The sequence below is a fragment of the Dysidea avara genome, chromosome 8 (assembly GCF_963678975.1).
Source record: "Dysidea avara chromosome 8, odDysAvar1.4, whole genome shotgun sequence".
Taxonomy (NCBI): domain Eukaryota; kingdom Metazoa; phylum Porifera; class Demospongiae; order Dictyoceratida; family Dysideidae; genus Dysidea; species Dysidea avara.
Window position 1 is genome coordinate 359848 of NC_089279.1, and position 24029 is coordinate 383876.

At 38.2% G+C, this 24029-nt stretch overlaps 1 protein-coding gene across 1 annotated transcript; it reads left to right on the forward strand.

The window, feature by feature from the left end:
• Window positions 1-12870: 12870 nt before the first annotated feature.
• Window positions 12871-22885, forward strand: LOC136263722 (fibropellin-1-like). Its single transcript, XM_066058356.1, has 6 exons — window positions 12871-13060; window positions 13448-13579; window positions 17047-19926; window positions 19990-20028; window positions 20079-20232; window positions 22726-22885. The coding sequence occupies exons 1-6, from the start codon at window positions 12871-12873 to the stop codon at window positions 22823-22825; spliced, it is 3495 nt and encodes a 1164-aa protein (XP_065914428.1). The 3' UTR covers window positions 22826-22885.
• The last annotated feature ends 1144 nt before the right edge of the window (window positions 22886-24029 follow it).

Consider the following 24029-nt stretch of genomic DNA (forward strand, 5'->3'; position numbering starts at 1 on the left):
ATCAAGCTAAATAGGAGATGGCTAGGCTTGGCCGAAAAGTCTTCCTATGCCGGTGTCTGCATGTACAAATCACAATGTCATGCACTACCAGTGGCCAGTGGCGTAGCCAGTCTTACATGATTACCAGGGATTTGGCAGTCATTACCCATGTATGCAGGAGTACTTTAAACTGGCATATTGAGTTCCAATTGCCAGGACTTAAGACTGGCTCTAGCCCTGGAAAGCCTAGGTGTAGCCTGCTAGCAACAGTGTGTCACAAAGTGGAACACCATAGGTATAGTCAGCAAAGTCTGGTTATGCACTTGTCAATTTCATGCCCACCCCCCCCCGGAATACAGGGGATTTGACAAATCATGGTGTCAAATTCCCCACTAGTGGGGCAAAATCGACTGTCAAATCCCCACTATGTCCCCACCCCAATAGTAGGGATTTGACAACACCTCAAGGATGACTAAGCGCATATTTCATGCATGTGACTAATAATAAACCTGCCCTGTAGCTAGTAATATTATAGCAAGTCCGATTTTATTGTTTAGAAATGCAACTACCGAAAATCAGTCAGTGAATTGGACAACGGTCAATTGCCCCAGGGGTGGGGACAAGAAGCAATGTCAAATCCCCACCTGGGGTGTGGGGATGTCCGGGGGTGGGGGGTGGGGCATGAAATTGACAAGTGCATTAGCATGTGGTCATAGCTAAATGTTTGCAACTGTCAATGTCACTAGCTGATCGGAGAATGTGCTAGAATAAGTAAACAGTAGCTAGTTACAGTGACATAAGCACAGTAGCACACAATCCTCCCATATAAGACTGTCAGACTTCACACTCTGTAAGTTGTTTATGACATGGATACCATATGGGAGGGTTGTTGATGATATGTGGTTAGACCACAAAATATGTTTAAATGGTAGGGTTGTAATAAACACCCCACCCAACCTTTTTTGCGTGTGAAAAGCAGCCATGATATCAGCGATACCATTTATCTTCCACCTATAATGGACAAACAAAGCACTCACTGTGATGGCTAGGAAGAAGAATAAACTGGATGCCTTGCATGCGCGCTTGAACGGCTTCTCGTAGCGAAGACGGGCAGCTCACTAGAGACCCTATAATTATGGCGATCTTGTAAGGTAAAAGAGTGCTGCACAACTTCAATCTGCTCGATCTGCCATCTATTAACGTTATAAAGACTATAGTCGCATCCCTGAGGCACACAAGATCCCGTCATTTTGTTCTTCTACGGCTTCTTCCGTATACGGAACAGCAGGCAATGGCGAAGAAGAACTTAGAAATTTATCCAGGTGGAGGCCGGTTAGCGATCTGTGGAGTACGGGTTAATTAATGGGTCATGGACACGCGGAAGGACTCAGTGAGTAAGGCTGTGTAGTTTTTATCGCGAAAAAATGGAAGCCTTGGGCTGTACACGAGTGAAACAAAATAATAATAATAATATGAATAATAATACTAGATCGACTAGATGAATAAAAAATTGGAAATTTTAAAATGGGAATAGGGATCGCTGAAAAAATCCACCAAACAAGAAGGGATCGCTGGGGTGGTAATGTACGTAAACCACAAATCTCTATTTTGACTTAAATCTTTAGTTACATGCTCTGTCATTTTGAAGTTAGTCAAAATAGAGATTTGTGGTTTACATTACCACCCCAGCGATCCCTTCTTGTTTCGTGGCTTTTTTCAGGGATCCCTATTTCTTATTTTAAATTTTTAATATGTCTAGTTTGTGTACTTTTTTCCAAATCCATTTATGGATTATAAGTTAATTGGCACATTAGTGTAGTAAGCTAACAGAGATTCCTCAGTTTAAAAGGTTAACTCAATAAATAGATATCTTAACGCATTATTAATTTTGTATTTATAGAGAGTCAAAATAGGGATTTGTGGTTTACATTACCATCCCAGTGAAATTTTTAATATGTCTAGTTTGTGTACTTTATTCCAAATCCATTTACGGATTATAAGTTAACTGACACATTAGTGTAGTAAGCTAACAGAGATTCCTATATTAGTTTAAAAGGCCAACTCATTAGTAGGCATTCCAGCCCAATTTTTAAAATTTGGAAAAATGGGCTTTTTATATGCTCAATAGATAGAGTATTGATTGCCGATCTCAGAAATATATAGTTTGTTGGGTTGGAATTAGCTACTTGGGCATGCACAGTGCTTAAAAATTGAAAAAAGGTAAAAATTTTCTCCAGGGCTCCCCATACATTTTAAAGGGAAAATGGCACAATTGAATCAGGAAGCCATCTAGTAATCTGGACTATCTTGAAACTGCAGTTGCTTCTAGCTACAAGTTTGTACATGTAATGAGAGTAACTTCAGATCTTATTGGATCTCAGCAACCATTGTATGCTTTTTGGTGAGCAATTATGTTTCACCTACTGCACACTTCTCAACACAGTGGTGCATATCCATAGGCAAGTGGCTATCTCAAGTAAGTATAAAAACATCAAGTTAACAACTTATAAAAGCAAACAACTAAAGTGGAGGTGCCACAATGATGCAACAATACCTAAGGTGGAGTTGTGGTTTCAATTATGGCATTGTTGTGCCTACTTTGAAGTGGTTTATACTTTTGATCTGATGACACAGCCACCAGAAAAATGCTCTGGAGCTGAAAATCGCTAACCCGAGCGAAGTAACTACGCACTTTAAAGTAAGCACCAGTGACTACCTTCCACCTGACAGTACGTTTTTAAAAGTTTTAAAGTACTCTACATACATTACAAGGCTTGAAAAGATTACAAAACAACACAAAACTTACTTATATGTAACGCGCACGATAAAACTAAGATTTTCATGATGATCAGCATGTGGACAAACCCCACAGCGATTTTCATACTCATTGGAGCTCGGACGACGGAGCAATCCCAAGTTAAACACGAGTTGTTATTTTGTGCCAGGGTTCTATTGGGGAATATACGGAGAATTTTTTTATTAAAAAATCTCGGATACTGGAATGCCTATCATTAGATATGTTAATGCAATATTAATTTTGTAATCTATGATAAAGACTGTATTTTCATCCTGATTTGTACACACACAAAATATAAGGCAGGATACATTAATTCCTAGTCTATACTCAGTGTTTGAGCCATCATCGTCACACTTGGTGTCATTGCTGAAAACACACTGCTATATGAACTACCTACCTGTCAGAAGAATTACTGATTGTGCACCTATCACTATATACAGGAGACAGTGTTGATGACAGCACAGGAGACTTGAAGAAGAACAAGATGTCTTAGGTGTTTATTCTGACAGAAGGACAAGAATGAAACTCTATGATACAAGTTATAAGAATGGTAACTGTTAGTGCTATAATTGCTGTAGAGTCCAATTTTTTTTCAAAAGAGAAGATAAATTTTCACATGATATAATGATGCATACATCAAGCACATACATTATAGGTGTAGAGTTGTCTAACAGAATAGGTAGTGAAGAGATAGCTATACATTGTAGCTGTAGTGCTATTATTGTAGCGATGACACTTTACAACACCTTTGTACAAATGCATGTATGAACAGGGCTGAATACAGCAGCAACACTGTGAGTTGGTATTAATCAAGCTAAATAGGAGATGGCTAGGCTTGGCCGAAAAGTCTTCCTATGCCGGTGTCTGCATGTACAAATCACAATGTCATGCACTACCAGTGGCCAGTGGCGTAGCCAGTCTTACATGATTACCAGGGATTTGGCAGTCATTACCCATGTATGCAGGAGTACTTTAAACTGGCATATTGAGTTCCAATTGCCAGGACTTAAGACTGGCTCTAGCCCTGGAAAGCCTAGGTGTAGCCTGCTAGCAACAGTGTGTCACAAAGTGGAACACCATAGGTATAGTCAGCAAAGTCTGGTTATGCACTTGTCAATTTCATGCCCACCCCCCCCCGGAATACAGGGGATTTGACAAATCATGGTGTCAAATTCCCCACTAGTGGGGCAAAATCGACTGTCAAATCCCCACTATGTCCCCACCCCAATAGTAGGGATTTGACAACACCTCAAGGATGACTAAGCGCATATTTCATGCATGTGACTAATAATAAACCTGCCCTGTAGCTAGTAATATTATAGCAAGTCCGATTTTATTGTTTAGAAATGCAACTACCGAAAATCAGTCAGTGAATTGGACAACGGTCAATTGCCCCAGGGGTGGGGACAAGAAGCAATGTCAAATCCCCACCTGGGGTGTGGGGATGTCCGGGGGTGGGGGGTGGGGCATGAAATTGACAAGTGCATTAGCATGTGGTCATAGCTAAATGTTTGCAACTGTCAATGTCACTAGCTGATCGGAGAATGTGCTAGAATAAGTAAACAGTAGCTAGTTACAGTGACATAAGCACAGTAGCACACAATCCTCCCATATAAGACTGTCAGACTTCACACTCTGTAAGTTGTTTATGACATGGATACCATATGGGAGGGTTGTTGATGATATGTGGTTAGACCACAAAATATGTTTAAATGGTAGGGTTGTAATAAACACCCCACCCAACCTTTTTTGCGTGTGAAAAGCAGCCATGATATCAGCGATACCATTTATCTTCCACCTATAATGGACAAACAAAGCACTCACTGTGATGGCTAGGAAGAAGAATAAACTGGATGCCTTGCATGCGCGCTTGAACGGCTTCTCGTAGCGAAGACGGGCAGCTCACTAGAGACCCTATAATTATGGCGATCTTGTAAGGTAAAAGAGTGCTGCACAACTTCAATCTGCTCGATCTGCCATCTATTAACGTTATAAAGACTATAGTCGCATCCCTGAGGCACACAAGATCCCGTCATTTTGTTCTTCTACGGCTTCTTCCGTATACGGAACAGCAGGCAATGGCGAAGAAGAACTTAGAAATTTATCCAGGTGGAGGCCGGTTAGCGATCTGTGGAGTACGGGTTAATTAATGGGTCATGGACACGCGGAAGGACTCAGTGAGTAAGGCTGTGTAGTTTTTATCGCGAAAAAATGGAAGCCTTGGGCTGTACACGAGTGAAACAAAATAATAATAATAATATGAATAATAATACTAGATCGACTAGATGAATAAAAAATTGGAAATTTTAAAATGGGAATAGGGATCGCTGAAAAAAGCCACAAAACAAGAAGGGATCACTGGGGTGATAATGTAAACCATGCACAAATCCCTATTTTGACTCTCTGTCATAAATCTTTAGTTACATGCTCTGTCGTTTTGAAGTGAGTCAAAATAGGGATTTGTGGTTTACATTACCACCCCAACGATCCCTTCTTGTTTTGTGGCTTTTTCAGCGATCCCTATTCCCATTTTAAAATTTCCAATTTTTTATTCATCTAGTTTGTGTACCTTTTGTTAATCCAGTAATGGATTATGAAGAAGACTGTGGTGAAGAGTGTAATTTTACATTCTGCATAGTAATACCGTCAACATTTCAGTACACACATGAAACTGATCAAATTGCAATGTGCATACAGACTGAGAGTCTCCTAATATGAGCTACAATTTACATTACTGGTGCCTTTAATAGCTGTCAAATTCAGTACAAGGATTGTTATTATACACTTGACTGCATTATACATCAGGGTGAACTCCCTTCAGACTGGAAGAGGGCATATGTAACACCAGTATACAAGAAAGGCCCATGTACTAATCCATCAAACTATAGACCTATATCATTGACTAGTATTTGCTGCAAGTTGTTGGAACATATCATCTCCTCAGCAATATCTTCTCACACTATTGACTACAATATCATGTGTACAAATTAACATGATTGATAATGAAAACTGTGGTGAATACTATAATTTTGCATTCTGCATAGTAACACTGTCAACGTTTCAGTACAAACATGAAACTGATCAAATTGCAATGTGCATACAGACTGAGAATCTCCCAATATGAGCTACAATTTACATTACTGGTGCCTTTAATAGCTGTCAAATCCAGTGCAAGGATTGTTGTTATACACTTGACTGCATTATTAGAGTATTTACATGACTGCTCTATTAGAGTATTTAATCTGGATAACCCGCCCACGTACAATAATCACGGAGCGAAAAAACCACCTTGCAACAAAGTCATCAGCCCAGATTAAGCTTCCTGTCCTATACTGAGTTTAATAAAGACAGATTCTATTAGCCACAAGTAGCGCACACCAAAAAACTAAACTCCGAGCGCGATCTTGTATGGCTTCTCGAGCGTAATGGCGTTTTGGCAAGAAGAAACGGCCCAGTTTGGGCTGTTTCCATCCGAAAACGAAATCAAAAATAGGTCATGGACACGCACAATTTTTTATTTTATTTTTTTAAATGATATTTAATCAGGGAAAATAGCGTCAGCCAAAGAAGGCTGTTTTTCAGCTATGCCCTGAGAGCACAACAAAAAAATACAATACAATATAAGTACATACATACACAACAAAACAGAATTACATTGTACAAAATAATGTTTTAAAACCATTCACAGTTTTAGTACTGTATAGTGCTTTAGGTAATCTGTTCCATATGGCCGTACCCCTGTACGCCAAAGACTGTTTTCCATAATTAGTTCTAACACTTGGAACAAATAATCGGTGTAAATTTCTACCAGAGCGACCAGTAACATCCACAGCATATGAAAAAATCCCATGTAAATAAGGAGGGGAAATCTTGTTGAGAATTTTAAAAACCTGTACAGCTGTGTGAAAAGTACGCCTTTCAGTTAAAGATGATCGGAAGTTAAAGTTATCAGAGGAATGGAAAGATGATGTAAACTTAGAATGGAGTCTTTCCAAACGACGAGTACTACTAGAATTTGATGGTAACCACACAGTATCACAATAATCCAACACCGCTAAAATATAAGCTTGATATAGCAACTGCAGAACTCTAGAGGAAGCCGGCCTAACCCGATTCATAGCAAAAAGTTTCCTTCTAACTCTACCAAGAACATAATCCACATGAACCTGCCAAGTGAGATGCCGATCAAAATATACACCCAAATACTTAGTAGAACAAACTTGCTTCAAGATAGCACCATCCAACATTATTGTGAGATTCAGCCCTCCAGTTCTCTGGCGGGAACCAATGAGCATACATAATGATTTAATCACGTTCAATTTGAGTCTATTAACAACCAGCCAAGTGGAAACATTCTCTACATCTGCTTGAAGGGTTTTTTCCACAACAGAAAGGTCACCATGGCTAAAGTGAAGCTCCGTATCATCTGCATACATATTAATGTCAGACAAAGAAATAACACTTGGCAAGTCATTGACATAAATAGAAAAAAGTAAGGGCCCTAGGATTGAACCCTGGGGAACTCCAACTTTAATAGGCCCACTAGATGACAAACAACCTTGAAATGCAACTCGCTGTGTTCTATTATTCAGATAACTCCTTAACCATGAGTGAGCACTATCACCAAAGCCATAACAACCCAACTTCTGCAACAGAATAGAATGGTCTACACAATCAAAAGCCTTAGCTAGGTCCAAAAATACAGCGCCTACATATTCCCCATGATCGATAGCACCAGAAAAAGAATTGGAAACATGCAGAAGAACATCCTGAGTTGAATGTCCACAACGAAAGCCAGACTGTCTTTGTGAGAACAGATCATACTTGTTGAAATGATCAATCATCTGATTAGATACAATTCTTTCCAATACCTTGGAGAAGATTGGTAAAACTGAAATGGGACGAAAGTTAGACAACGATGAACTATTGCGTGATTTTGGAATTGGCTTTACAACAGCAGATTTCCAACAATCCGGAAAGACAGCTGAAGAAATACTCTTATTAATTAACTTAGTCAAAAGCACAGCCATGCACAAAGGTGAGGCCTTAACAAACTTTGCTGGAATTCCATCAACCCCCACCGCCTTATGACTATCTAGATGAGAAATACACTCAACAACCTCCTGAACATCCACTTCAGATTATTTAAGTGGTGACACATCAGTGTTTATGGTAATATATGAGGTAGGGGATGTATGGGAAGATGGTAATGCACTAAGTTTTCTGGGCAACAGAAAGAAAATGTTCATTGATATCTTCACTAGTAAAATCCGAATTAGTCTGGTATTGACTTCACAATGATCCATTCAGCAAGCCTTGCTACTTTTTATCCCAAGATTCTCCTTGTAAACTTCACTATGCCTGTGAAAGAATATAATAATAATAATGTAGATGGTTTATTTGGCTCAGAGGCTGATTATTTTTTGCGCAGGCTTGCAGACTCTCTATCAGTTAAATGGGAAAAGAATTATAGTGTTGTGATGGGATATGTGAGGGCACGATTATCATTTGCAATTATTCGAGCAGCCTTATTATGTGTGCGTGGATCACGAACGAAATGGAGATCACTAAGTTTGGCAGATGGAGCGGCTATTGATGAGACATCTTATTGACAGTTGTGACAGATATATTCCTTTTTGTTTAATTGTCATATTTACTGTTGTTTCATTGTGTGTATGCTTTAATGTGTTTTATTTAATTTGTATAAAAATTAATAATACTAATAATAATAATTTATTATGAATAATAATAATAATAATATTATGAATAATAATAATATGATTTATATGAACAAACGGGCATATTTCAGTTTTGTCTGAAATACACATACTGTTTCCTTTTCCCTTGATACTTACTAGTGGACCAATACTCATTGCAAAGAACCACCAGAGGGTTGTTTTGAATTGAAGGATGCTTTTCAAGGTGGTTTTTTAGGTGTGCGTTCTATTAGCATTTTTGCAAAAAACATGGGCGATTCCTATTATGAACAAACGGGCATATTTCAGTTTTGTCTGAAATACACATACTGTTTCCTTTTCACTTGATACTTACTAGTGGACCTATACTCATTGCAAATAACCACCATGCAGAGGGTTGTTTTGAGTTGAAGGATGCTTTTCAAGGTGGTTTTTTAGGTGTGCGTTCTATTAGGATTTTTGCAATAAACATGGGCGATCCCTATTATGAACCCACTACCGTGGTTCATGATATTATGAATAATAATATGAACAATTCGCGTAAAATTCGCAATTTTTGAATGTTTCCAAATTTTGTCTAGACCATTTTTACTGCTATATCACAATTTTTCTGAGTTCAGTGTTTGATAATAAGCCTTCTGAGGGTTGTTTTATGCTCGAGTCTGCTTTCTAAGGCTGGTTTTAGGTGACTGTTCTATTAGGATTTTCAAAAATTCCACTGCGATCCTTATTATGAACCCACTATCATGGTTCATGATACCCACAGATTAGAGCTTACTTGAAGATTTTGATGATGGTTGTTGTGGTTAGCAGCAGTGAATGTTCTTGCTACAGTATGTTTTGCTGACATAAACAGACAAATCCTAGGAATGTCATGGAAATATGCTAATTAAGTACCACAATCAAAAACTTTTAACTGTTATGAAGACTGACTAGACTCATCCAAGTTCAGAACAATAATAATGCAGGTGTGACTTGGGTAAAAATGCTCCGTGAGTTTCTAATTATTTCGTGTATCTTGTGTTTACCTTGATTATGCCTGCTAAAAAGTGGAGTCTGGGAAAGAGTGAAGGATAGTTCCAACACACTCACAGCACAATGGCTAGTTGGGGTTGACGGTGAAAATGTAAGGGTCTGCCACAGTCCATTTAACTATTTCAGCATGAATACTATAGCTGACCAAATTACATCAGATTAGGAACCGATTTTCTTGAAGCCTAAAGATGCATATTAGATCTTGCTACAGGAGGAATGTCAGTAAATAGAAACACTGTTGTACTTACATCACACTGTGTAGCAGCTGCAGTGAGGTCCAACAAGGTTATACTGACAGACACAGTGAAAGTCCCGGCTGGTGGTGAGATGTAAGTCATGGCCCGTGCAGACTCAACTGCTAAGGGAACATGGCTGGTGGAATGCAGTGAGTCTAATCAGCTACCTGTGTGTGTTGCTAGAACATTAGTGAGTATTCTAAGTGAAATGGTACCAGTAAGGGTAGTGAATACAAGTTTGACACCAACAACAGTGTACAAGAATAGCAGAATAGCCACTGCAGAACATATCAGTGAACATACAATTTGCACTGCAAGAGAATCCGAGGCTGCATCTATAGGTGACATACACATTGATAATCTTTCATTAGTGCACCCCTGCCTGATGACATTACTGAGACTCAGAGAAAGAAGTTCCAAGTCTTGTGTTCCCACTACTGTACTCTGATGTGATAGTTCGTAATGATTGATGATGAACTAGGGTGAACAAATGTATTACAGCATCGCATTAACACTGGTACCTCACCTTCATTCTGCCAAGCAGCAAGGCGAATACCCTTGCCATGCTGTGATACAGTGTGTCAATTACTAGATGAAATAGCTACAAACGGTGTTTTACCATTCAAGAGTCCTTGGGAATTTCCAATTGTTTTAGTGAAAAAATGGCACAACTTGATTTTGTATTGACTACAGAAAGGTGAACAGTTTTGACAGTAAAGGATGCCTACCTCTCTCAAGGGTAGATGGTACTCTGAACACCTTAGTAGGGTCAGTCTGGTTTGCTACATTAGACCTGAAAAGTGGCTATTGGTATGTAGAGGTGGTACTGGAGGATCATGCGATACTGCATTTTCTACTCAAGAGGACCTTTTTGAGTTTACTGTAATGCACTTTGGGCTTTGCAATATACCTGCCACTTTTCAGCATCTAATGAACTCAGCACTGGCTGGACTCCAATGGTCTTCCTGTCTCGTGTACCTCGATAACATAATTATTATGGGGAGAACTTTTGAAGAACATTTAGCAAATTTCAGCAGGTATTTGAACAGCTAAAGCTGGCTTAAAATTACAACCAGAAAACTTCTACAATACCAAGTAAATTTCCTTGGCCATATGACCCAGCCTGGGAAAACTGGTCATATCACCCATTTAAAAGTATTGAGAAATGCCCGGTTTTAAGTATTCACTGTGTTGTAGCTCGCCAATGGATGTAGCTATGTGTATATACCAAATTTTCACATGCTTTACATCAATTCCTTACCTTCCAGAGCATCCAGAGGCTGTTTAAAATCTTAAAGAGGAAGGCGTAGGCCTAGGGATGAATTAGGCCAAGTTATGGGCCATTTAGGTATCAAACATAGCTAAAACGAAAGGACATTTACAGCACAGGTATTTATTCGACACCATGTCACTGTACAGCCATGTACAGCCATCCCCAGGCTGCCAGAGCTTTATTAGGGCCTCAGACCACTTGTACGGATCGCTACTGTGCTTGGGAAAAGCAGCCAGCAAAAGCAGACCACTAAAGTCTAACTGATTTTGATAATGGAATTGATAGTTTATTCATCTTATAACGTTGTGTTTTTGGTGAAAAATCAAATCTGCTGTCATTGGCAATAAGATCGGTTTTCCGAGACCCAGTCACATATACTGCCTTCGTATCGTTGAAATTGCACCACCAATTCTTGTCCTTCCAAATTTGGTCAAGGTAGTTAATAGATGCAAGCGATACTGGAATACGTAGGTACAGTGTTACCTCAATTATCAGTCTGATAGCACAGAACATGTAATTTGTTATGCCAGTAGCATATAGGATCCTTACCAAGTCTGAAAGAAACTATTGTGTGACTAAAAAAGAGCTCTTGGAAGTGGTCACATTTCTTCAACACTTTGGCAATATCTCCTCAGTGCTCCATTGAACAGACAATGATGCACTGGTATGGCTTCAGCAATTTATAGCAGTTTGTAAGTTGGCTGGATTTTATTATTTTAAGATTATAATTTTACTGCTATCCATCGTCCAGGCCATAAGCATACGTAGCAGTGCCGACGCCCTTCCTGTTACCCATGTTGACAATGTGGTAGAGAGTCTCACATAGATAGATAGATAAATAGATAGATGTGTAGATAGATAGATAGATAGATTTTTAACACCACACAATTGGCTAAAACCGTTCAGGAGACATTGCAATACATATGTACAATACAACTACAAAAACAAACACTACAGTTAGCTACAGTTACAAGTTCAGCAATTACAAACAGGGAAATACATACACAAAAATAATCATTACAAAAACTATTAAAATGGCATCTGGTAATGGTATTGTGGAGGGAAGCTGATACACTGTTTCACCAATGGGATACTTTATATTTAAAGAACCACTGTGAGAAGGTAAATTGAATCATGATAGAGTAGCCAACATAGCCAATAATGACCATTTCATCCAGCTGGATACTCTTTAGAAAATATACATGCATGGTTTTCAACTAACTGATAACTGTGTTGGTTTACTACTCAAAGCCAAAGAAGCAGACTAAAAGCCATCACTAGAACTGGCAAAAAGTCAGAGTGTTGATTACTTACGCCTCCTCCAACAGTGGGAACAACACACCATTCACAGTGGGGTGATGTGTAGGGTTTATGTGCAGCCCATGAGCAACTTAACATGGTTAAAGCTGATCATGCCCAACAATCTGCGTACTGAAATTTTAGGTGAAGCACATGAAGGAATAAGTGGTGGGAATTAAGCCAAGAAAAAACACTTCAACAATTAAAAGAGATTTTATTGGCCAGGACACTATTCTGATGTACAGCAGTACAGAGATGCCAACCTCTGAACAATTTTAGGAGTGAGACCTCAAACACTACCAGCAATGTGGACCAGATTCAAGTGCAGCTCCAAGATTTTTGGTAGTGGAGACCAAAAAAAAAAAAAAAAAGTCACTACATGCTCAAAGTACAAAAATAAGCACAGGTCTATCCAATTTTAAGCACAGAGCTAATTATGAAACAGATCATGGTGTGAGAAATGCGTGAGAACTAAGCTGAAAGAGAGGGTTAGGCGTGAGTGCGTGAGATTACTAGCCAAAGAGTGAGACTCACACCTAATGCGTGAGAGTTGGCATGTCTGGCAGTAGTGCCAAACATGTTTTCAGTGTGCACAAGAAAGAATCTGACTGCATACTTCCCTGGGAACTATCTCAGCTGGTTACCAGCCCACTAATTGAGGGTGAGAAGAGTAATTCTTATATTCTTGTGGTTGGACATTGGATGGATGGAGGCCTTTCCAGTACCAAACCAAGAGACAACCATGGTAACAGAAAAACTTAAAAAGCGGTATTTCTTAGGTTTTCAATACCAGAACCATTCCATTACACTCTGACCAAGGTTGCCAATCTGAGTCAAAGCTAATTGCAGAGATTTGCCATCTGCTGAACATTCACAACACTAGAACCATGTCATACCATCCACAGAGTGACGGGCTTGTAGAATGATTCAATTGGACTCTACTTGATATAGTGCCAGAGACCATCCATTTGATTAGGAACAGTATGTTCATAAGGTGTGTATTGTGTGCAATACCAGTATACAGTCTTCAACTGGCTATATGCCATTCTATATGATGTTTGGCAGACAGGCACGATTACCCTTGAATAAAATGTAATGATGAACACACTAACACCATCAAGCTGTACTGCAGGAAAATATGCAATGGCACTTCAGAAGCAGCTGAGAACTGCCTTTGACCTGGTGAGAGCACGTCTTGCCAACATTCAAATTTGCCAGAAAGAGTTTTATGATCAGAAAGTACATGGCCAACCCTACAAACCAGGTGACTTAGTGTGGCCATTGCAACTAGACAAAAGCTCAATTATCAGTGGATGGGACCCTGCAAGATAGTAAAGAAATTTTCAGATGCTAATTGTTGAATTCAGCACACCCTAAACAGGAATCATGCAGAGAAAAGTGGTTCACTTTGGCTGAAGCCATGTCTAAATAACATGAGACTGTTCAACACAACCAAGCACTCAATATACAATCTCCAAACACTGACTCAACTATAGGGAGAAATTTACAACTAATAATGATGAAGATGATGTACAACAACAACAACAGCAACAACAAACAGTGCATTTCCTATCACAACTATGCACCGAGGCAGGGGCGTAGGGAGGGGGGGTTCCGGGGGGTTCAGGAACCCCCCTGTAAAATTTAGACTTCTGCAAGCAGGATCCTAACACACCATTTAGTGTGGCAGGACAAAATGAGTGAGCAATATAGTGTAATGGCACAGCACAACAATTGATAAAACTTACATTCATCTCTCAGGGAAGGGTAACATGAGCCCTCTTCAAAACTTGTTAAAAAGATCGATATACTGTAATAGAGTAGTCAGGTATATACTCTAATAGAGCAGTCAGGTATACTCTAATAGAACATGCATGTAAATATCCATGTCCATATGAAGTTTTTCAAACATTCCAACATTCCTAAATGCAAAACTTAGCATGATCTTATACTACTATAGCTTTGGTGTGCAGTGTTTAAAGATATAGAGCTCCAGTAATTTATCACTTGTGTTATGCAAAATGAATTCATGCTATGCATATTTGCATAGTTATAATGTTTTGATTGTCATTTGTATCAGTGGATTCATTGCTCCTATACCACAGTGAGATAACCATCACTTACAGATTACTATATGTGTCTCTATGTGTTATGCTGTCTGTTTCCACTAGGTGACTTTATCTAGTACTACCTTCATCCCAGGGGCACTTAATGCATCATAATTAATGTAAAATATAGCAATTTGCTGAGTTTTGATTTATTAAAATATTGAAAGCCTCTCAGTGGCTGGGGGCTGCGCCCCCAGACCCCTGCTTCTAGTAACTCAATGCTGGTGCTGGAACCCCCCTTCAAAAAATCCTGGCTACGCCCCTGCGAGGTGTTACAAGGCATCCACCATCACATGATGATTATGTCCAACGCTAATTAGGATTGTAGGCAGTCCTTTTCGAGAGGGGAGTAGGGTAACAGAGATTATATTATTAAAGTGTACAACAGAAATATTTTGAGAGTATTATCACTTACTTGTAAATGCATACACTATCATACAGTACGACAGTACTGTATAGTACGGACATCAAAGGTATAGGTGTGGCCCATGATATAATATAACCCAAAAACCTGCCTCGATTTTTCCTCACAACAACATTACAGTATTGGTTGGGTAAAATCAAGCCCAAAAGTGTCTTCAGATCGACCCGAAATGTTTCCTTCAAGTTGCTACAGAATTTTTTCTTTAAATTTATTCAATGGAATTTTCTACTGCCTGCCTGACATCTTCAGGCAAGCGTAGCGGAAAACTGGCTACAGCTACAGCCCTAATTCTTTTGCAGAAATGCTTCTAGTTCGCTTAAGAAAACCTTTGGTCATACAATGCTTGCGCTATTGTCTTACTTTTTATCCTTCTTTACCATGGCCATCACTCAAGGTTCTACCGCTGAGTGTTAATAGACTACAGTACAGCTTCCATCTACTGGTGTATATTGCATCAAACTATTTGAATATACATGGTCGTTGCACCAAACTATTTGAACACACGTGACTTGCTGTTGATATTAATCAGTGAGAGCAACTTGCAGCGAACTAGCAACGTGTAATTCAATCAATTTAGTTTAGTAACGATGTTAAAACCGAGTTGGGTTATCCAGGTCCCACTTTACAGATTATCCGGTCTGACTGGGCCCCAAATGAACTTAGGTGAATTCGAACGTTCGTCCGAACAAACGAACATTCGAATGTGGGTTGAACAGTTCAAACTATAGTTACTAAGTAGATAGTGATACAGTTAAGCTATCCATTTTGCTTTGTTCCATAATGATGTGGGGGAGGCCAGACATATGGTATTAGGCATTTAATTACGTTATGTGTTGATGGTCTAGTGGTGGTCACAGGCCATGCCTCTATTGGGTTTTAAGGTTTCTATGTGGTGCCATCACTTGTCTCAACTGTATAGCAGTAGTAAAATGTATTTAAAACCTAGTAATCACAAACATTTTACTTGTGGTATTCAATTTCAAGTTTTCTCAGTAAAACTGTTGAGTCAGTACAACTGCATGTGTGTGTTGCAAACTTGTGAGACATGCATTTAACATTTAATATGCTGTGATTTATAATTTATAAACAAGAATCAGCTCCATTTTTAAAAGTTCGAAAGATTCATGAACTTTAGTTGGTGGATGTTCGAACCCTGACAATCCAAGTTCGTTTGGGCCCTAGGTCTGACCCCATGTGCTAAATTAATTAGTGTAATGATTTGGATGTGTAGTAACACGTCATAGCATAGCCCTGCTTCTTTTGTGAGCCACGCCCACTTACTTAAATTACTGTCTGTAGACATATGGTAGCCACGCCCATTCATCAATCTGTGGGTATGCACAGATCCACATCCATTATTGTCTGCAGGCTTATGTAGAGCCACGCCCTCTTGTCAGTTGTTATTGTATGAGTCATAATCTAGTATAATGGTGCTGTGATTAACTGTATATAATATTGTGACTGGTTTTGTGAAAAGCAGGCTATTTAGTGGTCATGAGCTTGCAATAAACTTCACAAACAAGTATAAGAAAAAACAGGAATTAATTAGAGTAGGGACAGTGTATAGTGCTGCATAGTAGGGATATTCGCTTCTTATTGTTTTACAGTATTTGGACATTACATACTACTCTGATCCAGCTTGTTTCAGTACTTTTTATTACAGCACTATACACTGTCCCTACTCTAATTTAAGATTCCTAATTTTTTTCTTTTACTTGTGATGATCTAAATGATGATGATACTGTTGTCACAATATCATGCCCATAGCATGCATCAGTTAGTCAGTATGAAATTAAAATTCTGTAGTAACTCATCAGAAGTATAATTATTTTGGTTGCTCTAAAGGCACACTGGGGCTGAAGTAATACTACCAGATTGTCTTGGGTGATATGATGGTAGGAAAGTACAGCTCTTCAAAATTTCTACTGCTATATTGCATGTTAAAATCATGGTAAAACATGTAATTAATAAAATGCAGTCATTTACAGTATTCACAAATGGTTATTTAGGAAAGTATACTTCATGAAAAGTCATTGGCTATTTACAACAGCATGGTAATGTAGAAGAAGCAATTTCTTGGTTATATTTTTGTGCATGCACGGTTGTACCTTTTAGAGGCAAGCTGCTTTGATATAATTATAAGGAATGAGTGTGTACCGTAGATTCAATGCGAGTTACTGTGTTATGTGTATGTAATAGTATTCCTTCACACATGCATCCTAGCTGCATACATTTTCTCCACTACAGATCCATGTGATGATTGTGTAATGAACTCCACATGTGTACCACACACACCTCTTGATTGTGGTGTAGACTGTGTGTGTCCTGTTGGGTACAATGGAACTAACTGTGAAGTGTTTATTGGATTCTGTGATCCTAATCCTTGTGTAAATGGTGGAAGCTGTGTGGAGGGTACTAACAACTTTACATGTTCATGTCCTCCTCCGCTAACAGGAAGGTTGTGTGAAGTTGACCTAATTGATGAGTGTACACCACCAGGACCTTGTGTGAATGGTATTTGTAATGACTTCATTAATTTCTATAACTGTTCATGTTATGATGGTTATACTGGTACTAACTGTACAACCAATATCAATGACTGTCCTCCTCAGGCTTGTATGAATGGTGGAAGTTGTATAGATGGTAATAACACCTTTACCTGTAACTGTACTAGTCCTTGGACTGGAGATGTTTGTGATGTTGATGGTATTGACAATTGTACTGGTGTTGACTGTATTAATGGAAATTGTGTTGATCTGGTCAATGACTTTATGTGTCAGTGTGATCAAGGATATGAAGGTAGATATTGTGAGGTCAACATTGATGATTGTGTGAATGTGACATGTCTAAATGATGGAACATGTGTAGATCAAGTTAATAACTTTACCTGTCAATGTAGTCCAGGTTATGAGGGTAGACTGTGTGCTGATGAAACAAATGAATGTGATCCTAATCCTTGTGAGAACTTAGCAACATGTAATGACTTGTTTCTTGGCTACAATTGTACTTGTCGACAAGACTTTATTGGACAGAACTGCAGTGAAAGGTTTAATAATTGTGTACCTTTTCCATGTCAGAATGGTGCAACTTGTATAGATGGATTTGCTAGTTACAGATGTGATTGTCCTGAAGGTATTACTGGTGAAGATTGTGAGACAATAATAGTCCAGTGTGATCCTGATAATCCTTGTATGAATAATGGAACATGTACTACTATAGTTCCTAATAACTACACATGTACTTGTCCAACTGGTTACACTTCTAAAAATTGTTCACAACTAATAGACTATTGTGATGGAGTGTTGTGTATGAATAATGGAACTTGTATAAACATGCCACTGATGGGTAATTACTCATGTATGTGTAGTGATGGGATTACTGGACGTAATTGTGAAAGTGAAATTAACAACTGTAGTCCTGATTCTTGTGTAAATGGAATCTGCAGAGATCTAGTTAATGATTTCACCTGTGACTGTGATCCAGGGTTTACTGGACAACTTTGCGATCAAGAAATCAATGAGTGTATGTCTGATCCTTGTGTAAATGGAACTTGCAGAGATCTAGTTAATGACTTCACCTGTGACTGTGATCCAGGGTTTACTGGACAACTTTGCGATCAAGACATCAATGAGTGTATGTCTGATCCTTGTATAAATGGAACTTGCAGAGATCTAGTTAATGACTTCACCTGTGACTGTGATCCAGGGTTTACTGGACAAATTTGTGATCAAGAAATCAATGAGTGTATGTCTGATCCTTGTGTAAATGGAACCTGCAGAGATCTAGTTAATGATTTCACCTGTGACTGTGATCCAGGGTTTACTGGACAACTTTGTGATCAAGAAATCAATGAGTGTATGTCTGATCCTTGTGTAAATGGAACTTGTAGAGATCTAGTTAATGACTTTATGTGTGACTGTGATGCAGGGTTTACTGGACAACTTTGTGATCAAGAAATCAATGAGTGTATGTCTGATCCTTGTGTAAATGGAACTTGCAGAGATCTAGTTAATGACTTCACCTGTGACTGTGATCCAGGGTTTACTGGACAACTTTGTGATCAAGAAATCAATGAGTGTATGTCTGATCCTTGTGTAAATGGAACTTGCAGAGATCTAGTTAATGACTTTATGTGTGACTGTGATCCAGGGTTTACTGGGAAACTTTGTGATCAAGAAATCAATGAGTGTATGTTTGATCCTTGTGTAAATGGAACTTGCAGAGATCTAGTTAATGATTTCACCTGTGACTGTGATCCAGGGTTTACTGGACAACTTTGTGATCAAGACATCAATGAGTGTATGTCTGATCCTTGTGTAAATGGAACTTGCAGAGATCTAGTTAATGATTTCACCTGTGACTGTGATCCAGGGTTTACTGGACAACTTTGTGATCAAGAAATCAATGAGTGTATGTCTGATCCTTGTGTAAATGGAACTTGCAGAGATCTAGTTAATGATTTCACCTGTGACTGTGATCCAGGGTTTACTGGACAACTTTGTGATCAAGAAATCAATGAGTGTATGTCTGATCCTTGTGTAAATGGAACTTGCAGAGATCTAGTTAATGACTTTATGTGTGATTGTAGTGTAGGATACACTGGAGATCTTTGTGATGAAAATATCACTGATTGTACTGGCAATCCTTGTGTTACTGGGAACTGCACTGGTCTGGTTAATGGCTTTATGTGTGATTGTAGTGCAGGATATACTGGAGATCTTTGTGATGAAAATATCAATGATTGTACTGGTGATCCTTGTGTTAATGGGAACTGTACTGATCTGGTTAATGGCTTCATGTGTGATTGTAGTGTAGGATATACTGGAGATCTTTGTAATGTAAATATTTATGATTGTGATCCAGATCCTTGTGATAATGATGGAACTTGTACTGATGAAGTTAATAATTACACTTGTACATGTCCAGAAGGATTTACTGGCAGGAACTGCAGTAACATCATTACTAGTTGTGACACTAACCCATGTCAGAACAATGGTAGTTGTAGTGATGATGTGGTTAATGGTAACTACACTTGTACTTGTCTGTCTGAGTATAGTGGGAGGAATTGTGAGCTGAGAAGTGAGTAATATACTTATTTCGGTATTGTACTGTGTTGATAATTACATTGTTATTTGCATGTAGCTACTTCTTCTCCAAACTGTGATGAAGAGTTTACAAGAGGTATTGTATGTCTCCCTGTCATCTTATCACACTTAACATGTTACATATAGGACTACTGGTTGGTATTACTTGTGGATCAACTGGTGTCATCTTACTACTCATACTAATAGTGTGTGTGTACCTGGTGTGTCACAGAGTGTGGTCTAAGAAACAGAAACTATTGAAAACTACTCATGTTAATGATGTCTCTATGTATAGAGCAGGGTAAGTTTTCCATTCATTGTTGCAACATAATTCAGTCTGAAACAGCTGAGCATGACATAATGTGTACTCCTTATAGCCTGGTTGTTGAAAGTAAAAAAAAATGACCATACTTGGAAATAAATGGTACCAAGATAAATTTGGTATCATTAGATGCAGAATTTTCTGGAGAATAACATATCCAAAATCCTCTAAAATCCTCTTTGGGGAAAAAAGTTATGAACGTTTGAAGTTGTAGGGCTAAGAATAGTGATCTTTGAGTTAATGAAGTCAAAACAACATAGCTCCAGCTTGGATTGTAACTATAACAGTCATGTGAACTACATAAATACAATATACCTCGTAATAAATTACCTTCCGTGTGGTTAGTTGGATTTGCTTATTTAATTGTTTGACTGTTTAGGTAAGTTACTGTACATCCTTTACTATCATGAAACAAGTAGCACCTTTAAACTATATTTAGGCATAGACTTTCACAAACACTTTGTCATTAGGATATTGTGTACAAGAAATGATTCACTTGTGGTCAACATGATCAAAAGACCCAGAGAAGAACAATCATGTTATAAATCCACCGGAGTCTGACTTTACTTATCTAAAGCCCATTCATTATCATCTGTTATTTTAACATACTTTATCACTAGAGCTATACTCTAGTTTGCTGTAGCAATCTGAGTGGATATTTTGCATCTAAATTAATCCTCATTATTTACGTATTTTGAAATAATGTTACTCCAATATTTGACATTAGTTTTCTCTCAATAATCGATTTAAACCCATCTGATAAAACATGTGTTTACTATCAAGCACAATAGCCAAATTTTTAACTTATAAAAATAACCTTTAATCAGCCTCATAAAGAAGAAGCAAAAAGTATATAAGCCCCAAAGCTGGTCATAGAGGCTGGTTTCTGGGGGCTCGCAAGCACTATATAAGTTTATACCAATCTGTGAAAAGTGTGTCACAAAATGAATGATGTTAGTGTCAATCATTTTAATAATTGCTGTTGTTATTAAAAGTGAGCCATTTAGCTTGTTAATTAATGCAGCTGCTGTATTATAGTAAATCCACACATTGCACTAACCTAGAAACAGACATCATATGCATCATCATAAGCATTAAAGTATTTCTAATCCAAGCCTTTTGCTATTACTACACAAGTGTATGATATCACTAAATAAAATTAGTGACTTAGTTGCAATGACTTCTACAGTGTCAACTCCTTCTCCATAACTGAGTGCATATCAGTACAGGTGCATCTCACATTCAAGCATGCTTAAAATCCATGCCAAAGCAATCAAGCTTTGAAAATGCAGTGTGGCCTTCAAATTTTCCAGAGTAGATATGTTGTGAAATCGAAGGTAACAGTCAAGGAAGGACTACAATGATATTTAGTGTTACAAGTATTGCCAGGCTGTCAATAGTAGATTTAAAGACAGTGCTAGTCTCTCAAGCGATATATACAGTGTTGGGATTGAAGCAACAATTTATAATTTCTAGTGAACTGAATTACGAACGATGGAGAATGAAATTTTGAAGATGAAAATTGGGTAGAACTATAGTCATTGAAAACATGTCTGAAGTATATGCAGAAGTTGATACAGTGGAACTGTGACCCCTCTCACCATTGGGTTTATTTTTGTCCTTTATAAAGAGGTGTCCTTAGTATCTGTGGGGCTGTCCCCCTATTGAAATACTCTAATAGAGCAGTCAGTGAAATACTCTAATAGAGCAGTCATTGAAATACTCTAATAGAGCAGTCATTGAAATACTCTAATAGGGACAGTCATCACATGCACTACTATTAAAAATCCTCTACAGTCATTTAGTATAAAAACTTGCGTCTGCAACATATCCCATGAGTACATTTCACTTGCTAGGAATTTTTACAAATGAAATGTACATGGTCCTTAGTAGGTATACTGATTACTGCAGCCCTTGATCAATTTGTACATACTGTGTAATGTTAGCTGGTATTCCACAGCTAATCTGTTAGCTGACTAGCTAGTTACAACTGGGTATATCATATGTTTAAGATACTGCATGATAATGGTGTAGGCAACACAATTATAATTTACTTTTATACATTGTGAGATCATCAGGCATATAATTACATAGGTCAGTTCAGTGCTAAAAGTTGACCATAATTTTGTTATGTAGCACTCAGACTACAGGTATTTGACAATCACCGAAATTAAATATTCATCAGAGCCTGGGGGCTGTACCCCCATACTCTTGCATCTTGGATCTACTTTCCAGTGGAAACCCCCTTTGAAAAATCCTAGGTATACCCTGGCACCTCACTATACACATTTTCAAGTTGCCACACTTGTATATAGCATGGTATCCTTGACCACACAACACACTTCATGTCCCTTACATTGTTAATTTCTCTATAAATGTGTACTGCAGCACATTGAATCCTTGTTCATAGGATTCGATGCACTCCTGCATATACTTATGTTGAAAATATGGATCCTATTTTGTTGTCTGCAGCAAACAAATATTTCAAAATCCAACATACTTGGATATGATGACATTTGCCAATGAAGATGGAGAAATGACTTATAACGATGACAACTTCACTTTATACTGAGTTGTTTATTTTGTTGTGTTTATAAGGAGTGTATGTTTAACAAAATTGTTATAATTTTGTGAAGGGTATAGTTTTGCTACTATATAATTTTCAGGATTCTCCTAAAGCTAACTGGAACATCATGGTATTCACAAATTTTATTTCAGTTTCTTTAACAGATTCTGCAGCTCATCGTGTTTACTGAATGTCTTTATACAAATATTTTGGTATGTACACCCTTTGTCAGGTTTCACATTAACATCAATATCAGACACTTGGCCATCATTCCACTTAGAGGAAAAGAACTGGCCATTTTTTGCTGACCTGGTGAGTAGCTAGTCTAAGTGACAAGGTGAGTAACTGGACTGGAACAGCATAGTTTGAGTGGTACTATAGGGATGGATGTTGTTTAGACCTGTTATATTTAAATCACAGCATTAGAATATCAAGCTTGACAATGTGTTACGTATAATTTATGTCCACTTCTAACTAATGACACTGTTCTGGCAATATCTTCTACTTCCAGTAGTAGCTGGATCTTGCACAAGCATTCCATGTGCACTAACCCATAATATTAACTCTTGCTAACAGGGCCTGGCAATATGCCTTTAATAACTAAGTGCACCTAATAACTGGAGTCTACCACAGAACATCACAGTACTCAAGTAGTGAGTGTTGAGTAGTAGTAACTTTATTAATAGAAATTCTGTGATCACATGACTGAAGTTCCACCATGGCCTCTGATGATCTCCTTGTACATTTTATTATTGTACAATTGAAGGTTGACCAGATCAGCAGTAGACAGGATGTACCTGTTGTGTATTAGAAGTTGGATGCTATACAACACATTAATACTAGTTCAACTAGTACACACTACACTAACTCATCATCTGATAACACTGAGCCGCTATCTGGTGAAGTGACCTCCTCTACTGGGTCAGTATAAGTGAGTCATCATCAATATGCCATGAGTGATGTGGCTGTCTGTCCACTGCTGACACCAGCTATTCCACTAATTGAAATACTCCTATACTTTTCATACTAACAGTGTTACTGCTACCCTGAACAACACACAATGGACTATCAGTGTATACAAAAACATTTTCTAATTCACTAATTTCATTCACAGTGCACTCAATATCCCAACAGGTAGGTACATGTCTAACAAATTCTACCCACCCTTTGTTATAAAGATAGCTGTATGAGACGTTCACCATTTCCTCAA

Coding starts and splice junctions, on each gene's coding strand:
- LOC136263722 (XM_066058356.1), top strand. CDS start 12,871: ATGTCTGGCAGTAGTGCCAAACATGTTTTCAGTGTGCACAAGAAAGAA. Junction 13,580..17,046: donor TGGCCAACCCTACAAACCAG/GTGACTTAGTGT, acceptor TGTATGTAATAG/TATTCCTTCACACATGCATC. Junction 20,029..20,078: donor TGATGAAGAGTTTACAAGAG/GTATTGTATGTC, acceptor TGTTACATATAG/GACTACTGGTTGGTATTACT.